The sequence below is a fragment of the Chiloscyllium punctatum genome, chromosome 6 (assembly GCF_047496795.1).
Source record: "Chiloscyllium punctatum isolate Juve2018m chromosome 6, sChiPun1.3, whole genome shotgun sequence".
NCBI classification, from domain to species: Eukaryota; Metazoa; Chordata; class Chondrichthyes; order Orectolobiformes; family Hemiscylliidae; genus Chiloscyllium; species Chiloscyllium punctatum.
Window position 1 is genome coordinate 6,665,323 of NC_092744.1, and position 19,765 is coordinate 6,685,087.

Sequence of the window (19,765 nt, forward strand, 5' to 3'; positions counted from 1 at the left end):
AGGAAAGGCACAGTCGGTCAGACAGCATCTGAGAAGCAGGAGCGTCGACATTTCAGGCATGAGACTGATGAAGAGCTTAGGCTCAAAATGTTGACTCTCCTGCTCCTCGGATGCTGCCTGACCAGCTGTGCTTTACCAGCACCACACTTTTTGACTCATTCTTGAATATACCTATTAACAAAGTGTCCATACTTTCTGAGATCAAGAATTCCAAAGATTAAAAGTCTGAGTGAAGAAATATCATATTGAGAAATAGCTGACCCCATGTTCTGACACTTTTCATTCTTCTAAGCGTCACATAATATAAGTTCAAATTAATAAGGTCAACCATCTCAGCTCAGAAATCAATCCATTGAACCTTCTTTGCACCCTCTTGAGGGAAAAATGTCTTTCTGTTACGTACAGAATCTAAGTTTTACATATTAATCCAGGTGAAGTCTCACAAAACTCTATAATTTTACCAATATTTTCTTAGCCTTATTTAGATTAGATTAGATTACTTACAGTGTGGAAACAGGCCCTTCGGCCCAACAAGTCCACACCGCCCCGCCGAAGCGCAACCCACCCATACCCCTTACCTAACACTACGGACAATTTAGCATGGCCAATTCACCTGACCTGCACATCTTTGGACTGTGGGAGGAAACCGGAGCACCCGGAGGAAACCCACGCAGACACGGGGAGAACGTGCAAACTCCACACAGTCAGTCGCCTGAGGCGGGAATTGAACCCGGGTCTCTGGCGCTGTGAGGCAGCAGTGCTAACCACTGCGCCACCGTGCTGCCCCAATCATGTTATAATAAAGGATGAGATATCATCTGCCAGAGAGATTGACCCTGCTAGGTGGAATCACAATATTCAAGCCAATTTACAGTTGAATAATATTTGAAAATAATAGGAAAAGTACAAATTGCCTTCTAATGGAAGAAATTTGCCGATTAAATCCTTATATGAGTGGGAAGCTAAGCCGATAAGGAACACTTACAAAACATCTCTTAACAATACATGGAGGAATAAGAGGGGATTAAATGAGCCATCTTGCTGTACATCATACAAAATTTAACCTCAATCATAAATTCTTTTGACCCATGCCGATAAAAAATTTCACCTCGTTGCTGTTAGGAAATCTAAAACTTTAAGAGATGATGAAATATGGGAAACAATTGCAGTATTCCTAGCAGTAGGCAAAACGTGTTGGGTTCACAATCGTTTTATCGCCCAAATCCACAACTTGGAAACTTTATTAATTATATATGTAAACAGGTGACTGCTTAGCAAGTCCCTTAATCACCAGTAAAAAGCTCAGCAATAAAAGGAACATTGCGCCCATTGTGTCGGCAAACTTCGGGATCATTGGCGGTGATTCAACCAAAGTGTTGAATCCATATTCCAAATAACAGAGTTGGTCATAAACAGTCAGGAAACTAAACAAATGGAACCACTGATGACTCTGTCCTATCACATCAAACTGGCCCGGCCAAAATCTCTCTGGAATTCTGCTCACGTTAAACATAATTGCGAGCAGAAGCCACGTGCGCTGTCTCCAAAAATAAAAAAATACGTGTGGATTTTTCAAAGGAAGGTCAAAATAAAAAATATCTATGAGTATGGGCACTGACACACTGAGTGGTATGAGAAATACAATTGCCCTGATTATGTAGCGATTTTGTGCCCAGTCAATATAAGTTTTGCAAATGGCAATAGTGCAAATAACGAGCAACAAGAATGTCCCAGGAATACAGAAAGCAGAGTAAAATTTGACCACATGACTGTATTCTGTACATAGTCCATTCCCTTCCAGCAGCATAGGGTTCATGACAGTCAGCAGTGGGAATATATAATAGTAACAGGCGATAGCGGATCCAAACCCATAGAGATTGAAGGCGACGTAATCCATGTAGTAGAAGATTTGACGGAGCTGCTGTGAGACAGAATTAAATAAATGTGCGGCACAACTTTCAGCAAAGATTATTGAGACACCAAAGGCAAAACACCACATCGGTAAAAGGAATGGATGGTCATAGCAAAGCTCCTCGTTCTTGAAGAGTATCTGATGAAAGCGATACAGAAAAAATAGCAACGGCATGTAATGAGTCCAAAAGTTAAATGTTTCGTTTGTGGGCTGCAGGACAGAACACACGCACTCTGTTACTGTAGAATTCGGCCTTCGGTATCTTGAAACGATAAAGCACTCTCGCATTTCACAAGGTATTTCTTCACAGGCAAGAAAATCGATCCTCCGCCTTTGATACATCCTGGTGGAGTTAGGTGTTATTGCTATTGAGGCTAACAGTTGGCGTGAGAAGTTCCAGTGTCAGGTGGTCATGACGGTGTTTTGTATTTACAGTAGCTACACAGGCACGGGAGTTGCAAAGACATATCTGTTCAACATTCTGAGAGAGGTGAGGGGCAGCCTCTACTGGCAGGGACATTCCGCAGAGCCGTGATATACACTTGCTGTTGTCAGACTCTTCTGTGTGATGTCACAAAAGATGTTGAGCAAATTCGACAACCACCTGATGAAGGAGCAGCGCACCGAAAGCTCGTGCTTCCAATTAAACTTGTTGGACTATAACCTGGTGTTGTGTGATTTTTAACTTTGTACACCCCAGTCCAACACCGGCATCTACAAATCATGAAAGTTTGGAGGCTGCATTGTTGGGTGTTTTATTCTGTTGTACTCTCAGCTGTGGAAATAATAAAGGTAAACGACGCGAAAGGTAAACACTGTTCCATATTTAAAAAGGACAGGGATTCGCCCCCCCCCCCCACCCCCCATCGGTGCTTGGAAGGATGATGCCTGTGTTACTGTCCACAAGGTGCTCCTCAGTGTGTTACATCGGATTGGGATCAGTGGGTAACCCAATTGCTCAATTAAATGGAAAATACTGCAGATGCGGAAATCTGAAATAAAAGTAGAATATGTTGGAGACACTCAACATGTCTGTCTGTAGAACACACTCGGTTAAAAATCACACAAGACCAGGTTATAGTCCAACAGATTTATTTGGAAGCACTAGCTTTTTTGAGCGCTGCTCCAACCACCTGGTGCAGGAGCAGTGCTTAGAAAGCTAGTGCTTCCAAATAAACCTGATGGACTATAATCTGGTCTTCTGTGATATATTAACTTTGTCCACCCCACTCCAACACCAACTCCTCCAAATCATAATGGACTCCAACTGTTATCACTGTTTTTATCTGCACAGATGATCTGCTGAGTACCTCCAGCATTCTGTGTTCTTTTTTATATTCAATTGCTCTTTTGTCTCGCCTTCGGTCACTGAGGCCCATGTTGGTGATAACTCTGCTCCTCCCCTATAGACTGGAGATGGCAACTGAGGCTTCCTGGTCCGTAATACTGATGTAAACACACCCTTTACTCACTGTCCAAGGGGTCACTTTATAGAGGTTTATAAAATTATGAGGGGTGTGGATAGGGCAAATAAGGCCTTTTTTCCAGAGTTGAGGAGCCCAAAACTAGAGACTATATATTTAAGGTGAGAGGGTAAGATTTAAAAGGGTCCTAAGGGGCAACTTTTTCACACAGAGAGTGGTGCATGCATGGAATGAGCTGCCAGTGGAAGTGGAAGAGGCTGGTACAATTACAACATTTAAAAGGCATCTGGATGGACGTATGAATAGAAAAGTTTTGAGGAGATATCGGTCAAATGCTGGCAAATGGGGCTGGATTAATTTAGGATATCTGGCCAGCATGGACGAGTTGAACCAAAGGGTTTGTTTCTGTCCTGTATATTTCTATGACTTATAAGTTGTAAGTTTGCTCATTGAGCAGGCAGGTTGTTTTCAGACATTTTGTCACCATGTTGAGCAACATCATCCAAGGAGCTTTGAAATCGGCGTTTTGGGCAAAAGCCCTTCATCAGAAATAAAGGCAGTGAGCCTGAAGCGTGGAGAGATAAGCTAGAGGAGGGTGGGGGTGGGGAGAAAGTAGTATAGAGTACAATGGGTGAGTGGGGGAGGGGATGAAGGTGATAGGTCAGGGAGGAGAGGGTGGAGTGGATAGGTGGAAAAGGAGATAGGCAGGTAGGACAAGTCCGGACAAGTCATGGGGACAGTTACTGAGCTGGAAGTTTAGAACTAGGGTGAGGTGGGGGAAGGGGAAATGAGGAAACTGTTGAAGTCCACATTGATGCCTTGGGGTTGAAGTGTTCCGAGGCGGAAGATGAGGCCTTCTTCCTCCAGGCGTCTGGTGGTGAGGGAGCGGCGGTGAAGGAGGCCCACGACCTCCATGTCCTCGGCAGAGTGGGAGGGGGAGTTGAAATGTTGGGAGAGTATGAATTCTCCTGAAGATGTAGAAAATTCATACTCTCCCAACATTTCAACTCCCCCTCCCACTCTGCCGAGGACATGGAGGTCCTGGGCCTCCTTCACCGCCGCTCCCTCACCACAGATGCCTGGAGGAAGAAGGCCTCATCTTCCGCCTCGGAACACTTCAACCCCAGGGCATCAATGTGGACTTCAACAGTTTCCTCATTTCCCCTTCCCCCGCCTCACCCTAGTTCTAAACTTCCAGCTCAGTAACTGTCCCCATGACTTGTCCGGACTTGTCCTACCTGCCTATCTCCTTTTCCACCTATCCACTCCACCTTCTTCTCCCTGACCTATCACCTTCATCCCCTCCCCCACTCACCCATTGTACTCTCTACTACTTTCTCCCCACCCCCACCCTCCTCTAGCTTTTCTCTCCACACTTCAGGTTCACTGTCTTTATTCCTTATGAAGGGCTTTTGCCCGAAACGTCGATTTCGAAGCTCCTTGGATGCTGCCTGAACTGCTGTGCTCTTCCAGCTCCACTAATCCAAAATGAGCAACATCATCGGTGAGTGAGTTTTAGGAAGATTTATAGCTCAGGTTGAAGTTCTGGATGTAAATTTGCTTGCTGAGCTGGAAAGTTCATTTTCAGACGTTTTGTCATCATACACTTATACAGCTAAATATCACCTATACAGTGTATTCAAAAATAACAGGTATCCAATGAATACAGTCCACCGATTTCTCAGCAACAAACCCAAACAAGCAGACAAAACATGTCCAGAAACCCTAGCCACTCTCCCCTACATCAAAGACATCTCGAAAATAACTGCCAGACTACTCACACCTATTGGCATCATGGGAGCCCACAAACCCACCAATACACTAAAACAGCAGCTAATGAACTTGAAAGATCCGATACAGACAAGCAAAACTAATGTCATTTACAAAATACCGTGCAAGGACTGTAATTAAATACTACTTTGGAGAAACAGACAGAAAAGTAGCCACCAAGATACATGAACATTAATTAGTCGCAAAAAAATGACCCACTCTCACTAGTATCCTTACATACGGATGAAGAAAGACACCACTTTGATTGGGACATCACATCCATCTTAGGACAAGCTAAACAGAGACACACACAAGAATTCCTAAATGCATTGTGTTCCAACTGGAACACGATCAACAAACATATCACCTTGGACCCCATTTACCACCCTCTGAGAAAAAGAACAGGAAGTGACATCAACACAGGAAATGACATCACCAATCCAAGGAAACCTAAACATATAAGCAGAAAGCAGGTCACTAACACCAGTGCTTCACTGAAGGCTCACTGATGACATTACCTAGTATGGTGATGAAAATGAACCTTCCAGCTCAGTGAGCAAACTTACATCCAGATCATCAGTGAGCCTCTGGTGAAGTGCTGATATTCTGTCCCACTTTGTACTTATGTGTCTTGGTCTCTTCAGGTGGGTGATATCATTTCTGGTTCTTTTTCTTAGAGGTTGGTAAATGGGGTCCAAATCAATGTATTTATTGATAGACACCACTTTGACTGGGACAAAATATCCATCCCAGTACAGGCTAAACAGAGACATGCATGGGAATTCCGAGAGGCCTGGCATTCAAACTGGAACTCCATCAATAAACACATCGATTTTATAAAGGACATGAGGGATATGGATAGGGTAAATAGACAAGGTCTTTTCCCTGGAGTGGGGGAACCCAGAATTAGAAGACATACGTTTAGGGTGAGAGGGAAAAATTTTAAAAAAGACTTAAGGGAAACTTTTTCACGCAGGTGATGGTGCGTGCATGGGATAAGCTGCCAACGGAAGTGGTGGAAGCTGATACAATTGCAATATTTAAGAGGCATCTGAATGGGTATATGAAAAGAAAGGTGCAATTGGACTGGGTGAATAATGTTGCTGGTGAATCCAAAGGAAGGGAATTCATGGAATGCTTATAGGATGGCTTTTTGAAACAGCTTGTGATGGAGCCCACAAGGGAGCAGGCTATTCTGGACTTAGTGCTATGTAATGAGCCTGACTTTATAAAAGATCTTAAAGGAAGGGAACACTTCAGAGGCAGCAATCATAATATGGTAGAGATCAGTTTGCAGTTTGAAAGAGAGAAGGCAAAATCGGATGTAATGGTGTTACAGTAGAGTAAAGGAAAATACAGGGGCATGAGAGAGGAACTGACGAAAATCAACTGGAAGCAGAGCTTAGTGGGGAAGACAGAGCAACAATGGCAGAAGTTTCTGAGTGTAATTAAGGACACAGTACAGAGATTCACCCCAAAGAAAAGAAAGATTACATGGGGTGGGCAGAATTAGACAGCCATGGCTGACAAATGTATCATAGAAAAAGAGAAGGCCTATAAAGTGGCCAAGAGCACTGGGAAATTAGGAGACTGGGAAGACTACAAAAACAAACAGAGGATAACAAAGAGAGAAGTAAGGAAGGAGAGGATCAAATATGAAGGTAAGCTAGCCGGTAATATTAGAAATGATACTAAATGTTTCTTTCAATACATAAGAAACAAATGAGAGGCCAAAGTAGAAACTGGGTGCTCCAAATTGATGCAGGAAGGCTCATGATAGGAGATAAGGAAATAGCTGAAGAACTTAATAAATACTTTGTGTCAGTCTTGACAGTGGAAGACATGAGTAATATTCCAACAATTAAGGAGAGTCAAGGGGCAGAGTTGAGTATGGTAGCCATTACAAAAGAGAAAGTGCTAGAAAAGCTAAAAGGTCTAAAAATTGATAAATCTCCGAGCCTGGATGGGATATATCCGAGAGTTCTGAGGGAGGTGGCTGAAGAGATAGCAGAGGCGTTGGTTGTAATCTTTAAAAATCACTGGAGTCAGGGAAAGTCCCAGATGATTGGGAAATCGCTGTTACACTGCCTTGTTCAGGAAAGGATCAAGACTAAAGATGGAAAATTATAGGCTGATTAGCCTAACCTCAGTTGTTGGTAAAATTCTAGAATCCAGCATTAACGATGAGATTTCTAATTTCTTGGAAGTGCAGGGTCAGATTTAAACAAGTCAGCATGGATTTAGTAAAGGGAGGTCATGCCTGACAAACGTGTTAGAATTCTTTGAAGAGGTAACAAGTAGGTTAAACCAGAGAAACCCAGTGAACGTTATCTACCTAGATTTTCAAAGGCATTTGATAAGGTGCCTCACGGGAGGCTGCTGAGTAAGGTGAGGGCCCATGGTGTTTGAGGCGAGCTACTGGCATGGATTGAGGATTTGGTGTCTGACAGAAGGCAGAGAGTTGGGAGAAAAGGTTCTTTTTCGGAATGGCAGCCAGTGACAAGTGGTGTCCCGCAGGGTTCAGTGTTGGGGCTGATGCTGTTTATTTTATATATTAATGATCTGGATGAGGGGACTGGGGGCATTCTGGCAAAGTTCACTGATGATACGAAGTTAGGTGGACAGGCAGGTAGTACTGAGGAGGTGGGGAGGCTGCAGAAAGATCTAGACAGTTTAGGAGAGTGGTCCAAGAAACGGCTGATGAAATTCGTTGTGAGAAAATGTGAGGTCTTGCACTTTGGAAAAAAGAATACAGGCATGGACTATTTTTAAATGGTGAGAAAATTCATAAAGCCAAAGTACAAAGGGATCTGGGAGTGCTAGTCGAGGATTCTGTGACGGTTGACTTGCTGATTGAATCCGTGGTGAAGAAAGCAAATGTAATGACATTTATCTCAAGAAGATTGGAATGTAAAAGCAGCAATGTGCTACTGAGACTTTATAAAGCTCTAGTTACACCCCATTTAGAATACTGTGTCCAATCCTGGGCCCCACACCTCAAGAAGGACGTACTGGCACTGGAGCTTGTGCAGAGGAGATTCACACGGATAATCCCTGGAATGGTAGGCCTAACATACAATGAACAGCTGAGAATCCTGGGACTGTATTCATTAGAGTTTAGAAGGTTGAGGGGAAATCTAATAGAAACTTACAAGATAATGCATAGCTTAGAAAGGGTGAATGCTGGGAATGTGTTTAGGTGGGGACACTAGGATCCGTGGGCACAGCCTTAGAATTAGAGGGGCTCAGTTTAGAATGGAAATGAGGAAACATTTCTTCAGCCAGAGAGTGGTTGGCCTGTGGAATTAATTGCCACGGAGCGCAGTGGAGGCTGAGACGTTAAATGTCTTCAAGGCAGAGATTGATAAATTCTTGATTGGGTGAGGAATTAAGGGCTACGGGGTGAGTGCAGGTAAGTGGCATTGAAATGCCCATAAGAAATGATTGAATGATGGATTGGATTCAATGGGTTGAATGGCCTTACTTCCACTCCTATATCTTATGTCTTATGGTTTAGAGGGATATGGGCCAAGTGCTGGCAAATGGGACTAGATTAGGTTAGGATATCTGGTAGGCATGGACGAGTTGGACCAAAGGATCTGTTTCCATGCTGTACATCTCTATGACTCTATTAACAATGAATGAAGTTAGAGATCTTGGAATTAAAAGCAGCTGTAGCAAACTGAATATAACTTTAGATGAGTGACAAGAAACAGAGAAATGTTTAATGCGTATTTTTCAGGTTGGAGAAAAGTTTGTGGTGAAGTTCTCAAGGGGTCAGTGCTGGGACCCTTGCTTTTTCTGATTTATTCGGTCTGCCCTTGATGCACAGGGCACAGTTTCAAAATTTGTGGATGAACAAAACTTGGAAACATCGTAAAATGTAAGGTGAATAGTTTACAACTTCAAAAGGATACAGATGAATTGGTACAGTGACCGGATAAGTCACAGATGAAGTTCAGTGTGAAGAAATATGAGGTGATAGGTTTTGGGATCATGGAGAGAAAATATAAAGTATAGAGGACAAATGATTCTGAAGGGATCCAGGAGCAGAGGTACCTGGGTGTGTAAATGATGCAGTACCTGTGAGTTTCCACTAGATGTTAGAATATCCATTGTAAATAGTACTGTATCCACATACTTACATAGTTACCTCTATTAGGAAAAAGACAAGAATAAATATAGGAATGCAATAACAGAGGCTACCAGTATTGCAATTGTGAGTCTTCTTTTGTGTACTGACAACTAATGAAATGTCAAACCTAATTTATTTAGTTTTATTTGATAAATATATCAATCCTTTCACCTTCTCCAATCCTTGGTCTGATGGGTCATATGTATTTATATAGAAGGTGGAATTAACATTTTCAACCTGTTGTTAGAAGGCATAACATAATGGCCTAGGAATGTCTCTGTCCCCTGATTCCCTTTTCATCCAGAATGAGTAATGTGCTCTCCAACCAGGATCTAATGTATCCCGTTGTCTCAACCATCAACTGCTCCACTAGCCCATCAAATAGCGAGCAAATGGGACTTGGATTTGAACTGATGTTTGTGTACTGTGGTACTTCCACTATTTGAATTATTTCTTGTGTTTGTTGATCTTCATTTTATTGCAATCACTTAATGATATGTTTTTTTTTAGTGTTTCACACAATTTTACACAAATGGGGAAATCCTTACTGCTTATGTCTTTTAAAATATTTTTGATTATCAGTTTTGCTGCAGCTATTAAGTGACTCTTGCACAGATATTTCAAGAGATGAATGAAACTTTTTCAGAATTGAAACATTTCTCACTGAGGCCATGCATTTAAGGTTGGGGGGGGGGGGGGGGCGTGGGCGTGGAGAGGAGTGAAAAAGTGATGTGAGAGACGAGCTTTTTTACACAGAGTGGTAGGAGTCTGGAATGCACTGCCAGGGGTAATGGTGGAGGCAGATATGATAGGGACTTTTAGATAAGCACATGAATTTGGAAGAAATGGAGGGATATGATTCAAGGGCAGGCAGAAGGGATAAGTTTAATTTGGTGTCATGTTTGGCACAACATCAGATGCTGAAGGGCCCAAAATTGTGCTGTACTGATCTATGTTCTAGGTGTCAATAAGCAAGGAGTGCAGTTTTAAGATAAAGGAGCAGGAGGGATTTGAGGAAAAAAATTTCGCCCAGAAGGATGTGCGTATCTGGAACCTACTGCCTAAAAGAGTGAGCAGAGATAGAAAGCCTTAAATACATTTAAGAAATGTTTAAATGAGCACTTGAAATGCTAGTGCATACAAGACTATGGGCCAAGTGCTGAAAAATGGATTTAGAATAGATGGATGTTTGATAACCTGTGCAGAAATTATAGGTCAATGGCCTTCTTTTCATGCTATTACAAACTATGACTCTAAAACAGAAAATGCTGGAGAAACTCAAGAGGTCTTGAGCATCAACAGAGAAAGAAACAGTTAACGTTTCCAGTCCCATGTGACTGTTGGGAATTGGCATTTCAAATCTTTTTCCAAAGAAGAGTAAACTTTAGATCCCTCTCCACTGGTGCAAACAAGCCTGCTGAGTTTCTCTAGCATTTTGGTTTCGGTTTTGAAGGAACGTAACAGAAAGAATTTGTTGTGGGTGCCTGGCATACAAGAGAAGTATATGATCTTTATTATAGAATGCTGGGGGGAGATGTGGCATCTTTTCCATTCGCTTGAAATATCAGAACATGGAGCACTGGGGTTTCTCAGCCATTCAAGTCTTGGACACTTATGGGGCTGCCAGAAGATCCATTGAAATGTTGGTGTTGATTCAGATACAAAATTCATAGGGGCTGACGTGCCCTGGTGGTATTACCACTGGACTGTTACTCCAGAGACCCATGTATGCTAGGAAATTGTATGCTAGGGTGGATGCTAGGAAATTGTTTCCGTTAGGTGAGGAGACTAGGACCCGTGGACGTAGCCTTAGAATTAGAGGGGGTAAATTCAGAACAGAAATGCGGAGACATTTCTTCAGCCAGAGAGTGGTGGGCCTGTGGAATTCATTGCAGCAGAGTGCAGTGGAGGCCGGGAGCTAAATGTCTTCAAGGCAGAGATTGATAGATTCTTGTTGTCTCGGGGAATTAAGGGCTACGTGGAGAATGCGGGTAAGTGGAGTTGAAGTGCCCAGCAGCCATGATTGAATGGCAGAGTGGACTCGATGGGCCAAATGGCCTTACTTCCACTCCTATGTCTTATGGTCTTAATGTTCTGGGATCCTGGGTTCAAATTTCACTGTGACAGATGGTAGAATTTGAGTTCAATAAAAATCTGAAATTAAATCTGAAATATAATGATGACCATTAATCCATCGCTGATTGTCGATAAAACCCATCTGAATTCTGACTCTCCTTTAGAGAAGGAAACTGCTGTATTTACTTGGCTTGGCCTACAGATGATTCCAGGTGAAAGTTTGTACTGCAGATGCTGGAGATAGAGTCAAGAAAGGCACAGCAGTCAGGCAGCATCCAAGAAGCAGGAAAATCGATGTTTCTGGTAAAAGCCCTTCATGATGTCGATTTTCCTGCTGCCTGACCTGCTGTGCTTTTCCAGCACTACTCTAATATTGACTCTACATATGATTCCAGTCCCACAGCAATGTAGTTGCTCTTTGGGCAATTAGGGAATGAGCAATAAATAATGGTCTAGTGAACAACACCCTCATCCCATGAACGAATAAAAAAAGTAAGCAGTGGTTCTCCATCACACAAATAAAACAAAGAACTACAGATGCTGTAAATCAGAAACAAAAACAGAAATTGCTAGAGAAACTCAGCAGGTCTGGCAGCATCTGTAGAGAGAGAAAGCAGAGGTAAGCTTTTCAGTGACAGTTCTGTTGAAGAGACAGCAGACCTGAGACATTAACTCTGCTTTCTCCCCCCAGATGCTGCCAGACCTGCTGAGTTCCTCCAGCAATTTCTGTTTTGGACCCATCTATAGGAGTCTTGCTTTCTGTTTGTGTTTTTCAATCGCGAACCTGCCGGGCCTTTCCGAAACATTTTGTTTCTAAGGCTCTCGGGTTTTTTTGGCGGCGTGGTGCGGTTTTGCTTACGGTTCTTTAGTGGGGAAGCCGGGTTGAGGCTGAGAGGCAGGCTCCCGGCTGCGACAATCACCGCCTCTCTCAGCGGGCGCGTCCTTGGTCGGCCATGGCAACCGTCCCTCACGAGCTCTGCTCACGTCACCTGCTCCGCCCACTTACCTGTAGCCCTGCCTCCTTCCCTCGGGCACTCGAGCCTGATTGGCGGGTGCCTTTGATGGACGTGTACGGAGGGAGCACCTGGAGCAGGGGGCGGGACATAAAGCTGACAATAGCGGTGGAGCCGGGACGACGCTCTTACTGTGTTTCTGCACCAGCCTTCCTTCCACCTGCTTTAGGGAGCCGAGCTTCCTCCACACAGTGAGTCCCCGGTCCATTCTGCCAACGTTTTTTGCTGCAAAAGTTCCAGAATCGCTTGAGTTAGGGCGCCGGCTGGGTGTTAGTTTTAGCGGACGCACCTAATTGACGATTGTTCCGATAAAACTTTTCTCTTTCGGTCTTGTTGCTGATAGTTCGGATCTCACTTGAGAGGCGGTTCCAAACCTGTAAGTGTTTTGCGGCAGCTCCGATTGAGGCCGTTCGAGGGCGATTATTTGCATTAAAATAGTGTGCATCTAAGATCCTGGACTCTGTTTGGCAATATAGTCTCAGGCCAATCCTTTTTGGACAGGAATCCTATTTAATGACGGGTTTATTGTATATGAAATGAATTTATGGTTGTTTACTCTTGTTTCACCGAGCAGCTTCTTTTTTTAAAAAAAAAGTTTTTAGTTTTTCCTGGAAACTTACAGGGAAAAAATAGTCTATAAAGGTTTGAGTTAATCGCAGTATTTTGTTTTTTCACCGGTGATATAGAGAAGAAAATATTGCGCGTGTAAATGTACACTTTGCAAGGGGATCTAATCATTTTCGAAGCGATGCAAAGCTCTTCCAACGAAAATTTAGACGCTGTGGTTAATCCCCCGCCAGCCCAAGTTTAAATAATTTATTTCTCAGAACAGTGAGAGAGCATCCTTGAGGAGTGGCATTTACCTTTGAGAAGAGCGCACTCAGTTTCGTAAAAATCTAATGTGGTAAATTCCCAGTTAAGTTTACACCCAAATCTTTAAAAGTCCTATGGGCACGAAGCATCAAACTAGTGTTTCACGGTTAAATGCAATTATTGCCTAATGCATGTCTGACAATGCTGGACAGCATCCATATGCCAAGGAGCAGCGTGGCAGTTTTGGAACTACATGGAGTGGATGGACTTCAGCTTGCAGTTTGCCTCAACTGTACTGAGTTTGTGTTTTTTTTGTGTTCAGGTGGGCAGAGGTGGCGGTAGAGGAAACTTTGGCCCTGTCCGGGGCGGGGGGCGAGCATAAACACTTTAATTTGCTACAAAGCAGTTTTGTTTTCCAACAAGTAGAGCTTTTGTATTTAGTCAAGCCTGATCTTTCCTATCACTCTGGCTTATACCATATACATTTTCTTGATGTACCCTATGAAATACTGAAAATTGATATGTTTCACATGTTCCCAGTTATAACCAAGTGGGAGATTCTGTGAACCTTTGAATTTTGTAAGTATCTGTTGTGCCCTATGATCAACTTAAGTAATCAGATCAGTACTGTGTTTTTGAGTATTTAAGCTTTATGATTTGCAAAATCATTTTCTTTTTTGCTTCTCCACCAATAAGCTCCATTTTTACTTAAGTGTAATGTTGAGTCAGCTATATTGCTAACGGAATCCACTCCAAAGAGTTCACAGGCTGGCCAGTGAATAAAGTTAAAACGCACGAGGTCGACTCCTAGAATGTAAATGTTATTGAAGTGGTCTTACTATTATCAGATGTACCAAGATGCTCATTGATGTAATTTTGTACTCTTTTATATCTGTGACTATTATAAACTGAAGTACTTGAAACATTGTCGAATTGACAGAATCAATTTAAGGAGAGAGATCTATTTTTTAAAAATTAGTTAGTAATGGGTTAATGAGTTATTGAGACCGGGCAGAAAAGTGGAGTTGAAGCAGATATGAGATCAGCCATAATTGTCTCAAATGGCAGAGCAACCTCAAGAGGCTGAATTGGACTCCTGCTTCCAGTTCTTTTATGTTTGTACATTTTTATGATTATTATGATGTGGCTAGGTGGGATTGGTATGTTCAAGCCAGACAGTTTGGATCAGATCTTTTGACTCTGTTAGGATCCAGTCCCATATTGGGATACAGCTCACCACTCTGGTTGAAAGACTCACCAGATTCAGCTGTTTGTGATTGCAGGCTAACTATTTACTTGAGGGCCATTTCTGTCTCCATTTTGCCAAGAAGTTTCCTGAGATTTGCTTCCATTATCACAGGTGACTCCAGTGCACTGGGAATTCAAATTAAATATCAAATGTAGTGTCACCTGTGCAAGACAGGACGTCTGTATGTCATACAACATACTGCTGAAAAAATAAATCTTGAGACGTGTGCAATGAGTTCGGTACATGTTTTCCAGTTTTAAATTCTAACACCCAAGTTATCAACCTTATCCCCTTATTGTGGAAGATTAATGCTGAACTTATTGTTTCCACAGTCAGTCCCAGAGCAAGGTATTATCATTGGCAGACCTTCCATTAGTTTGAAACTTTTTTCCACATGTAGTCCAGTGCATCAGATGAAATGATATTACAGCTTTTTAGCAACCCAGCGGTTGGTGTATCACAACATAATAAGTGATGGCAGATCTGAATTTACACCACTAACCAAACTGAGTTATAAGTGTTTCTATAAATGCAATTGAAAGGAAACTAGATCACTAAACATGATTGATTTTCATTTTAATATTGATCCAATTGATTTAAAACAATCTAATCAGGTTTATATGTTAGATGGGGATACACAAACATAAAAGATCAATACATAGAATATAGAATGATACAGTGCAGAACAGGCCCTTTGGCCTCTATGTTGCACCAACCTGTGAACTATTCTCAGCTTGTCCCCCTACACTATCCCATCATCATTGTGCTTCTCCAAAGATTGTTTAAATCTCCCTAATGTGGCTGAGTTGACTACATTGGCAGGTAGGGCATTACCACTCTGAGTAAAGAACCTGCCTCTGACATTTGTCTTAAATGTATCACCCCTCAATTTGTAGTTATGCCCCCTCGTACAAGCTGACATCATCATCCTAGGAAAAAGACTTTCACTGTCTACCCCATCTAATCCTTTGATCATCTTGTATGTCTCTATCAAATCCCCTCTTAGCCTTCTTCGTTCCAATGAGAACAGACCCAAGTGTCTCCACCTTTCCTCATGAGACCTTCCCTCCAGACCAGGCAACATCCTGGGAAATCTTCTCTGTACCTTTTCCAATGCTTCCACATCCTTCCCGGAATATGGCGGCCACAACTGTACACAATATTCCAAGTGTGGCCACACGAGCGTTTTGTATAGTTGCAGCATGATGTTGCGGCTCAATCCCTCTACAAATGAAACCGAACACACCGTATGCCTTCTTAGCAGCACTATCAACCTGTAACAGTAACTTTCAGGGATCTACGTTCAGGGGCAGCACGGTGGCACAGTGGTTAGCACTGCTGTCTCACAGCGCCAGAGACCCGGGTTCAATTCCCACCTCATGCAACTGTCTATGTGGAGTTTGCACATTCTCCCCGTGTCTGCATGGGTTTCCTACGGGTGCTCCGGTTTCCTCCCACAGTCCAAAGATGTGCAGGTCAGGTGAATTGGCCATGCTAAATTGCCTGTAGTGTTAGGTGAAGGGGTAAATGTAGGGGAATGGTCTGGGTGGGTTGCTCTTTGGAGGGTCGGTGTGGACTTGTTGGGCTGAAGGGCCTGTTTCCACACTGTAGGGAATCTAATCTGTGTACCTGGACTCCAAGATCCCCCTGCACATCTGCACTACCAAGAATCTTTCCATTTACCCAGCACTCTGCCTTCCTGTTATTGTTCCCAAAGTGCATCACCTCACATTTAGCTGCACTGAACTCCATTTGCCACTTCTCAGCCCAATTCTGCAGTTTATCCAAGTCCCTCTGCAGCCTGTAACATTCTTCCACACTGTCCACTATTCCACCGACTTTAGTGTCATCTGCAAATTTACTAATCCATCCACCTATGCCTGTGTCTAAGTCATTCATAAAAATGACAAACAGTAGTGGTTCCAAAGCAGATCCTTGTGGCACACCACTAGTAACTGGACCCCAGACTGAATATTCTCTATCAACCCCACTCACTGCCTTCTTTCAGAAAACCAATTTTTAATCTAAGCTGCTAAATCACCTTCCATTCCATGCATCTGCATTTTCTCCAACAGCCTACCTTGTGGAACCGTATCAAAGGCTTTACTGAAGTCCATATATACCACATCAACTGGCCTACCTTCATACATGCTTGGTCACCTTCTCAAAAAACTCTGAGGTTTGTGAGACTCGACTTGCCCTTGATGAAACCATGTTGACTATCTGAAATCAAATAGTTGCTTGCTAGATGATTAGAAAGCCTATCTCTTACAATCCTTTCCAAAACCTTTCCTACAACAGAAGTAAGGCTCACTGGTCTATAATTACCTGGGTCATCTCTATTGCCCTTCGTGAACAAGGGCACAACATTTGCAATCCTCCAGTCCTCTGGTACTAAACCTGTAGACAATGATGACTCAAAGATCAAAGCCAAAGACTCTGCTATCCCCTCCCTAGCTTCTCAGATAAATCCCATCCGGTCCAGGGGACTTGTCTACTTTCACTCCTTCTAGAATTGATAACACCTGTTCGTAACTAACCTTGATCCTTTCTTGTCTAATATCTCGTACCTCATTCTTCTTCTCTGCAAAATTCTTCTTTTCCTGAGTGAACACCGATGAGAAATATTTGTTTAGCACCTCCCTGATCTCCACAGGGTCCCCTTTCAACTTCCTATTTCTGTCTTTGGCCCTATTCCTACCCTAGTTATCCTTTTTATTCCTCGCATGCCTATAGAAAGCTTTAGGGTTCTCCTTTATTCTATTTGCTAAGAACTGCTCATGTCCTCTCTTTGCTCTTCTTAACTCTCTTTAAATCTTTCCGAGCTGATCTGTAACTCTCCATCGCCTCATCTGAACCATCTTGCCTCATCAACACATAAGCCTCCTTCTTAACAAGAGATGCAATTTCTGTAGTAAACCACGGTTCCCTTCCCTTATCACTTCCTGCCTGCCTGACTGGGACATCCCTATCAAGGACACGCAATATCTGTTCCTTAAACCAGCTCCACATTTCCATTGTCTGCATCCCCTGCATTTTGCTACCCCATTCTACGCATCCTAATTCTTTCCTAATCGCATTGTAACTGCCCTTGCCCCATCGGTAACTCTTGACCTGTGGCATGTACCTATCCCTTTCTATCACGGAACTAAACGTAACTGAATTATGGTCACTCCCTCCAAAGTGCTCACCTACAACTAAATCAAACACCTGGCCTGGTTCATTACCAAGCACCAGATCCAGTGTGGCCTCCCCTCTTGTCGGTCCTTCGACATACTGTGTCACGAAACCCTCCTGTACACATTGGACAAAAACTGATCCATCAGAGGTACTAGAGTTATAGCATTTCCAGTCAATGTTGGGGAAGTTAAAGTCCCCCACAATGACTACCCTGTTCCTTTCACTCCTACCCAGCATAATTTTGCCAATCCTCTCTTCTACCTCCCCTGGAACTCTGTGGAGGCCTTTCAAAAAAATTCCAAGCAGTGTGACCTCTCCTCTCCTCTCCTCTCCTGTTTCTAACCTCCGCCCACACTACCTCAGTAGATGAGTGCTTGTCAAAAGTTCCGTCAGCCACTGTTTTACTATCCTTCACGGTCAGCCACCCCCCCCCACCCCCCGCAACCTCTTTTACCGCCTTGCCTGTTCTTAATGGAATATCTAAACCTGGAACCTGTAGTGTCCATTCCTAACCCTGTTTCTATCCATGTTTCTTCCGAAATGGCCACAACATCGAAGTCCCAGGTACCTATCCATGCTGCAAGCTCACCTACAAAGAGCTCTGGTGAGATGATCGTTATTTGAGGTTATGAAGCACATAAACTGTATGTTATCTCAGAACTCAACACTAAGTCAATAGAATATGGTACCTGAATACCATACAAATAAGCAACAGTTTTATCAGCAAGTCAATTACTATCTAGCTGAAATTCTGCATGGCCACAAATTCTCCTGCAATCAGCTTCCTGACTCTAAAGGAGCTGATGGTCTTGACTTCAGCCTTAAACCTTTAAACATTGTCCAAGATCTGCATGATTAATAATCTTGCAGTGTGAGCAATTGGTGTATGAAGTTGTCATCAATTTAACTCCTGCTTTATGTTGTGTTTCTATAAATGCATTGGAAAGGAAACTAGATGAATCAGCATGGTTAATTTTCACTTTGGTATTGATCAAAGTTTTCCAGCTTGGAATGGTAATGTAGATATTTTGGAGATAAAATGTGAATGGTTTCCTGGGAAAGTTGTGCAATAAGTTCAAGGACCATTGTTATTTGGTGCAGTGCCTTGTTACTTACTTGGTAAATTGCATGTTCCTGTTTTATCTTTATGGTTTGGTATTTTTAAGTTTCTGTGATTTGAAAGTGCTGAGTGTGAAAATATCATTGTAAATGACAAACTGACTCTTCATCTGGTAATAAATTTATTGAAGAGCATTCAAATAGTGCCTATTTCATGTTTTGAATATATAAATTGTTCTAATATAAATAAGGATGTTGAGGAATATGGTGGGTGATTTCAAGTAAGGTGCAGATTAACCTTAATCTAATTGAATTAAAATGCTCTAGGTAACTTGAAAAAAAAACATTAAATTTGGAGTGGGCGGCATGGTGGCACATTGGTTAGCACTACTGCCTCACAGCGCCAGAGACCTGGGTTCAATTCTTGACTCCGGTAACTGACTGTGGGGAGTTTGCACATTCTCCCCGTGTCTGTGTGTGGGTTTCCTCCGGCTGCTCTGGTTTCCTTCCTCAGTCCAAAAATATGCAGGTTAGGTGAATTGGCTGTGTTAAATTGCCCGTAGTGTTAGGGGCAGGGGTAAATGTAGGGGAATAGGTCTGGGTGGGTTGCGCTTTGGCAGGTCGGTGTGGACTTGTTGGGCTGAAGGGCCTGTTTCCACACTGTAAGTAATTAAATCTAATCTAATCTATAATTTTCAGCCATTTAAGCTTGCTGGTCAACCTGGAGATATCCAACTCTTGAAGTGAGTTTACATGCCACCGCATTCCTATAACAAAGGAGCAGCTCGAGTCAGATCTGACTGATGTGGCAGCTCTACAATACTAATTCTGTTAGTGTCTTTGCAATAGTAGGATGTGAAAGATGCTAAATTCAAATTGGTATTGACTATTGCTTTATGATATTGCAAGATATTGCTGAAAGAAACATAAAGGTGAAGGTTATTGTCTTGCACGCAACAGGATTGAAATGCAAGAATATCAACTTTAGAACTGGAACAACAATTTCTATAGCATGAGAAGAGGGTGCTTAGTTGGTACAGCAGGAACGATTAACTTTGTCAGCTAACTGATTTAAGTTCAAAATATGCAAGTTGACTTTAGTCAGGATTGTCATGGGAATGTGGCATGGTTTGG

The 19,765-nt window shown here is 42.7% G+C and overlaps 2 protein-coding genes across 4 annotated transcripts in view; one reads left to right on the forward strand and one right to left on the reverse strand.

The window, feature by feature from the left end:
• The window catches only part of LOC140478691 (plastin-1-like), a 179,825-nt gene that overhangs the window by 8,930 nt on the left and 151,130 nt on the right, over nucleotides 1-19,765 (forward strand). The window contains exon 1 of one of the 3 annotated variants that reach the window (XM_072571985.1): nucleotides 12,427-12,521. The exons of 1 other annotated variant lie outside the window; for it this stretch is intronic. The gene's annotated coding sequence lies outside the window, so the exon portion shown is untranslated. One more of the 3 variants, XM_072571984.1, reaches the window with a different exon arrangement.
• paqr9 (progestin and adipoQ receptor family member 9) lies at nucleotides 1,244-2,254 on the reverse strand. Its single transcript, XM_072571806.1, has one exon. The coding sequence runs from the start codon at nucleotides 2,252-2,254 to the stop codon at nucleotides 1,244-1,246; it is 1,011 nt and encodes a 336-aa protein (XP_072427907.1).

Coding starts and splice junctions, on each gene's coding strand:
- paqr9 (XM_072571806.1), bottom strand. CDS start 2,254: ATGTATCAAAGGCGGAGGATCGATTTTCTTGCCTGTGAAGAAATACCT.